Consider the following 7073-nt stretch of genomic DNA (forward strand, 5'->3'; position numbering starts at 1 on the left):
ATCCATGTGGTCTGGAAACCCGAAATGTATTTTCTGCTGTGCCCTGGAGACGCTTCAGGATTGAATTCTGAAGTTAATGGTTTAAAAAAATTTTGTAAAAGGAAGAGGGAGAATTGAACCACTCGCTGCAACCTCATGGCCAGGAGTGGAGTCTTCTTTTCCAGATGACTAGTGAGGCACAATCCATGCGAGAGACCACTGTAAATGGTGAATTGAGTATCTCTGCTCCAGAACTGCTGAGCCAGCTCACCCCCACAACCACTACAGCTCACCAGAAATGGGGCTCAGCTCTACCTCTATTTGCCCACTGTAGAGCTCTGAAGCACAAAAAAACCCCAACCAAACCACCAAACAAAAACCCACAAAAAACCCATCAAACATCCAAAGGTTGCCCACTCCATAGAGACACCAAGTTAGGATGTCATTTTCTGGGAACCTTGTTATCCCACTGTGAAACCGATGGAAAGATGGGCTTTGAGCAAAGTAACTCTGTTCCTCACAACCGTCACGAGAAGTGGTAAACTGGATTCTCAGCACAGCAATACAGGAGTAAAGAACTGAGAAAAGAGAACAGATGAGGAAAAGAAGTTTATCACATCCCTGCAGCTGTCTTTGTGTTGGTCTCTAATAAAAGTTTAGACACAATATATGAAGAAAAATAAGCCTCACTCTTAATTTAAACCAGTAAGACAGGAATTTGCAATATATATCTGCTCTGGACACGGCCCCAGCAGAGACCCAGATTTTGACTCAAAAGCTTGCACACCACACTCCTGTCTGGAGCACGGCAAATTTCTCATCTCCACTAGCACTTATGCTGCTGCTTCGGTCCTTGTTTTTCATGTCTCACTAATCACACCAAGCAGAGGCAAGGAGCTGCCACTCTACAAAGCCCACTCTGCAGGGAAGAACTGGTGCTGATTGCCACCAGGCTGTGTGCAGTTTATTTAGGCTTCTGACTTGGGGAAACCAATGTCACATTGAAAACCAAGTAACACTACTAACGAGTTGCGGATGTCAGTTTAGCATTGGATGTGTCAAGCCCATGCTTTAACGGTGTGATAACAACAGTCGTCTTTATCCAACACTCTGAGGAACTGAAAAGCTGAAGCAAGATTATAGGAATCCAAGTGAATTCAGCACAATACGACATTGATCTGCAAACACTTTACAGATAAGATTAACCTAACTCTTAGATATTTAACTCAGTTTTTTTAAATAACGTTTTTAGGTTGGTGTCTAGCCATTTTCATGTCAACACGTGTGCATACATTGACACTTGCAGATCCCACAGATCTCACAGATCCCAGTGCAGATCCCTACCTGGTACTCGCCAGTTACAGTCACCCAGCTGATGAAGATGACCTTAATGCTAAGAATACTGACAAAGCCAGACTTGGTTTGTACTCTCTTTCCAAAGACCATTCCGTGATTCACAACCAGTTAGTGTGCCAAGATGACAGAGAGAACGCCTTGCACAAGGAAGTCAGGAAAGGGCCGATGCTTGATTGGGGTGTACAGAAACAGAGCTCCATGTATGCTCTCAGAAATATCCATACCTTTGGAAAGTAATCAGATAAAAGGGAAAATATCACAGAGCTTCAGTTTAAACCTTGGCGTTCTGAAAGGATTCATTTGCTATAGAGAATATCCTAGGCAATGATCTTGCACTATGCCCAGCACCCACCTGTCTTCTTAAACAATCCTCCATTCCCAATTACACACTGCAAACAACAGTTTCTCTAAGAAACAAAGACTAGGGACAGCTGGAGACTTGTAAGGACAAATATTTATGCATTACAGCCAAGCATGGAGCAACAAAGCCCAGGAAAAAGTCTCCCTCCCCTTCCATACTCACATCACTTTCAAATCCCAGTCTCCACAGGTCACAAAAATCGACTTGACGCTGGGATCTAAGAGGCCTTCCTTTGCCATCCACTCGTCAACTCTCTGAAAGGAAGGCAAGAAAAGGGATGAGTTTTGCAGAGACAGGCCGACCCACACCAGTTAAACTAAGATAAGCTGCGTGCAATCAAGAGAGAACTAAATTGTGATCTTATCCACCCTCTCCCTCTCTCTCTTCTCTCTTTGCTTGCCATCTCAACAACAGCACGTTTGGACCTTTGAAGATTTCCGATAGAAGACATCAGGCAACCACAGCAGAGATGATCTTATCAGACATCACAGCAGCTCTGCTCACGGAGGGGTGGAAGTTGTGCAGTATTAATGGGACGATACAATTGCACTGTTACCTGGCATTCCTTCTACACTTTTCCTCTCCTTGCACCAAATGGGCTCAGCTTGTGGCCCCTCCAGCGAGGATAAAACATGCATGTCCTGGGATGGCATCCTTCACCTACAGCATTTCTCACATGATCCAGTTCATACAGCTCCAAGGAGATACGGGAAAGCAGGAGAAATGGAAGAGCTGAGCACATGCAGGCCGTAACAAGAAAAGCCATGCGTTCCCTTCCTCTCCAGGCTGGGTCTCTTATTCCTCCTTACAGCTCTGAGGAGGTGCTTCACACGGTACAGTGTGAATCCGCTATTCCTGATCACCTTCCCATGGGGACACATGTTCTGAATCCACTTCAGAAATAGGCTATGTTAACCTGGAGGATGCACACCCATCTCGGGGATTAACCAGAACTAACCTAGACTAAAACCCCTGTACGGACGCTTACTACAGGTACAATCAGCAAATGACACGCCCAAAATCTTCTGGTGGCAGGTAACAAGCTATCGGTTGCTATTATGCAGCCTCACTAGCAGCATTTCCAGCACTTCGGCAAGAGAAATCCTTCCTCTTTTCCCTTGCTTGACACCTTCCGCTCCTGAATAAACCTGCATGCCCTAGAAGCTGTCTGACCCGGATCTCATTTTAACCTAGGAACATGCTGCTGTATGAACATCTTCTCAGTCTACACACAAAATACAGAAATGTTTCCACACTCTAAGAAGCTTCCACAGAAACAGAATGGACCATTTTCTGTAATACTCCAGCAGCGATGGACGTTCACCCATCCAGGCAGAGGGCTCTCCCTTACAGACACACACTGCTGCTACATGCTCTCTGAAGAGCTCTCACCAGGGAGAGCTGCAATTTGGACAGATGCAAGATGTCACCTTCGCAGAGCACCATCTTCAGCCTCGTGTCACTGCCATAGTCTTTCCAGCACAGGACGCACTTCTTTCTGCGACTGATGGTCCTACAGCCCTCTGGAGTAACGCTCCCCACAAAGCAGCATCCAGCCTCTCAGCCACACTTCTGCCTCCCTTGGGCTGCCCCGCACGAGGCACCCCAGAGCAAGGGATAGCAGCAGTAACCTTTCTAAACTCCCTGATGTGACTGCCCATGAAGCGCTGCCTCCATGGAGGGTTTTAAAGCCTTTAATTTGATTTCCTCAGATAAGCAATTGTTGCAATTATTCTGATTAGGAACAATTAGGTAACATAGCAGTGGAAATCCTGACAGAGACAATGCATCGAACACCAACCTGCAGCTCAAGCAGGCTCTGCTTGAGGAGGTTTCCTTCACTATTCGACTATCAACAAAAGCTATTGATGGAGAAATACTTCCAAGCTAATTAAGCCCTAAATGCTGTAAGAATTCGACATTAAGCAGATGGCACTATTAGGGCTTTGTCCACATTCGCACATACTCCAGATTAGATTTTAGAGGCATTTTCTTTCTATACTACATGTATTATTGAGCATTTAAATAGGTAGAAAAAATTAATTTAATCAAGTGCTGAGGGAGGGAAAAGAAAACGAAGGCAGAAGCTCCCAGAGCAGTGGTCTTGAGCAATGCCTTGGTGCTTTAAAACTGGCTCAAGCAAGAATTGCCTTTTCTCCTATCTACTGGCAGGAGTTTGGATATCTTGTCAGCACCCTTGACATGAACAGCTGGAGATGACAGATCAATGGTTCAATACTCTCAGCAGCATGTCACCAACGTGACAGCAAATGTTATTCTAATGAGGCTGTAATCATAGTCAAATTACGCGGTTCGATTCTCAGCAAGGGGAGGGTGCAGGGAAAGGGATGAAGAGGGGGCGACAGGACCAGAGGTCAGAGTTCAAGAACTAAAGGTTACTCTGCTTACCTCAAGCACTTGCTGGAGGCTTGGCTGCCCATCCACCATGCCTTGAATAATCCCAGTCAGCTGAAACAAGAGACAAACAGAAAGCAGGCATCAGAGCAGCACTCAAAAGATCATTAGAGAGGTCTCCTCTCCTGTCCATCTTGCTGCAACCAAAACATGCTCCTGTGACCCACATGGACATTGCTGAAGACCCAGTCTCAGCAGAACGACCCTGGCAGCTCCCCAGCCACAGGCAAGGGCACAGCTTCATCCCAAACACAGAAACATGGGAGGGCTCCTACCCTCACCATAAACCAGCAAACTCTCTGCAAGGCAGGATGTACTTGGGGAGCAGTGGTGCCCTCTTCTTCATGTGCTGGCACGGTGCCCAAAATGCTGCCCTTTTTCAACACACCTTTCACTAGTTTTGATGTTGCCTTGACATACACTGGTAGCAGTGGCTGCTGGGGTCCCTCACCATTCCCCTGCTATTTCAGTGACACGACAATTGCACAGTGTTAGATGAACAGACCACTATTGGTAAAGCGTGACCCAGAGTGGCCTTAGTCATTCCCCCCTGCTCTGGGCAGCCAGCATACTCATTTCCCATAGTCCATCACCGCATCTGTCTGCATTTTGAAACTGTATTTAAAACAACTGAATGAAATCAGAAGAAAACTATTTTTCCCTCACGACCCTGGTCTACTCCATTTTCCAGGAGCTTCCTTAGGAACAGGTCATGCCAACAGATAGCCCTACTGTCTGTACCCGGACTGCTTGGCTGTTTAAAGCTAGACAGATGCATAAAAAGATGCAGTCCCACGTGCCTCTACCTCTGTCTGCCCAGGATAGCTTGAGGCACATGGAAAATAGATAATTTTTCTGTCTGCCTTCCAACTGACAAAACTGTCTTTTAACATATTGAATATCGGAGGTCAGTAGCTTGCCGTCGATGCACCCAAGTAATTAAAAAAATCATTATTAAAGCAAGTGCACACTACAGGATTTCACTTCATACGGCACTTTCCTGAAGCTACACATCTCACACGTTTTCATAAAATAAAGGTCGAACACAGCCTAGGAGCATGCCCTGCTGCCTGCACATGCACCCAAGCCTCCAGAAGCCGTAGCGTCCAGTTGAGAGGTGCTGATAGACCCACCACACCCCAGGAGTCACTCCTCCGCGCAGACCAGCTCAACCCACGCATAAAACATAAGCTCTCTCACAAATCACAGGGCTCTGCTTTATTAAATGTCTGGCAACTGAAAGAAGCTCAATGGTTTCTACCTCTCTGTTTCTTTGGTTGCTTGGCTCAGAGCACCGAACTCAGAGGAAGGAAAAAAAAAGAGATTAAACTCCAATTAAACTGTAATTACATTTAATGAATACCAAATACCTGACTCACTGAATAAGCTGTAAGTGGAAAGATTATTTTCTCTTTGAGACTTCCATGGAATGGTAATATATACCTTTTAGGGAAAGTATTTTAATTTCAAGAATGCAGAGTTCCTCTAGCTGGGTTTCTTAAGTTCATCAAGCCATTATGAGGTGGAATTTTAAGGAAGTGGAGGGACACAGACACTCTTTTATATTCCAGAAACTGTTTTTTTATTAATCTGTATTTTAATTGGGTAACAGCTGCTACCTGCAGACTTCCCATACTCTGAGAGGCAAATAGATTTGAGAGACTAACACATGGCTCTTTAGAGCAGCTTTTAGAGTTCACTGGCTTGGTTTGCTGGGGTTTTTTTGTTTTGTTTTGGTTTTGGTTTTTTTGCTTTTCTTGCTGTCTTTCTCTGCAAGCATTCACCTGGCAGAGGTGGACAGCACATCTACTGCAAAGTGCTGGTTCTGCCTCTCAGAGGGCAGCTCAATCAAACCTGTGGAAGTGGCTCAAAGATAAGCTTCTGGGAAAGGATCATAGAATCATAGTTTGGATTGGAAGAGATCTTTAAAGGTCATCCAGTCTAACCCCCCTGCCATGGGCAGGAACCCCTTCCACTACATAGGTTACTCAGAGCCCTGTCCAACCTGGCATCCCCAACAGGGATGAGGCATCTACAACTTCTCTGGGCAACCTGTGCTAGTGCCTCACCACCTTCACAGTAAAGAATTTCTTCCTAATAACTAATTTAAATCTCCCCTCTTTTAGTTTAAAACCATCACGCCTCGCCCTGTCACAACAGGTCCTCCTAAAAAGACTGTCCCCATCTTTCTCATAAGTACCCGTTTAAGTACTGACAGGCTGCAATAAAGTCTCCCTAGCACTTTCTCTTCTCCAGCCCTCTGTCATTTTTGTGGCCACCTCTGGACCTGCTCCAATAGGTCCATGCCTTCCCTGTAACCTTTCCGTATCATAGCCAGCACTGGTGTAAATGGCTTCTACCACTTTGGGCCCCTTCAGGACTGCATCTGATCAGCACTACAGGCCTGATGGAAGTGGGAAGACAGGGTGAAATGGCCTCATCCAGACACTTCCCATCGGGAGGAGGGAGGGACAGGAACGCAGATGCAGAGGTCCTACTAAAGAGTTACTGTTTGATCTTCTCCAAGACTCCTTCCTCCCATCCCTGCCAGGCCAAGCAAAGTACCAACTTACCTGTACAAGAACACACTGCCAAGCACACACGCACACAAGACTGATGCTGCAGAGATCGCACGCACAAATACACAGGGATATACTTTCTGCAAGGGTACATTTCAATACAGGTCAGAGAGTCCTCAAAAGGGACCAGCTTTCTACTCTCTCACTCCTTCTGATCCTTTCTGTTATCAGCTACATCCATCTGTAACACCCAACCCAGTGCATTAGGTCTCTGCAGCATTATCTGGTCTTGTAGCTTTGACAAGGTATAAAAACATAAAACTGCAGAATTGTAAAGTTTCACTGGCAATCCCAAGAAGCACATGGTACTTGGGAACATAAACAAGCTATAAGGCATTTATCTTTTTGCACTTTTATTCTCTGTTCCTTCAGGAAAAAAAAAA

The 7073-nt window shown here is 45.6% G+C and overlaps 1 protein-coding gene across 1 annotated transcript in view; it reads right to left on the reverse strand.

Annotated features, from left to right (window-relative positions):
* LOC104489829 (ERI1 exoribonuclease 3) overlaps positions 1 to 4161 on the reverse strand; it is a gene marked incomplete at its 3' end in the record, with an annotated part of 65762 nt that extends 61601 nt beyond the window's left edge. The window contains exons 1-2 of the mRNA XM_010132038.1: positions 4106 to 4161; positions 1859 to 1950 (exon numbers count right to left, since the gene is read on the reverse strand). Coding sequence (XP_010130340.1) covers positions 1859 to 1950; positions 4106 to 4144 — 131 coding nt within the window. The remainder of the gene's footprint in view (positions 1 to 1858; positions 1951 to 4105) is intronic.
* Positions 4162 to 7073: the final 2912 nt, after the last annotated feature.

Source organism: Buceros rhinoceros, unplaced genomic scaffold, assembly GCF_000710305.1.
Source record: "Buceros rhinoceros silvestris isolate BGI_N320 unplaced genomic scaffold, ASM71030v1 scaffold6610, whole genome shotgun sequence".
In the NCBI taxonomy this organism is placed as follows: Eukaryota; Metazoa; Chordata; class Aves; order Bucerotiformes; family Bucerotidae; genus Buceros; species Buceros rhinoceros.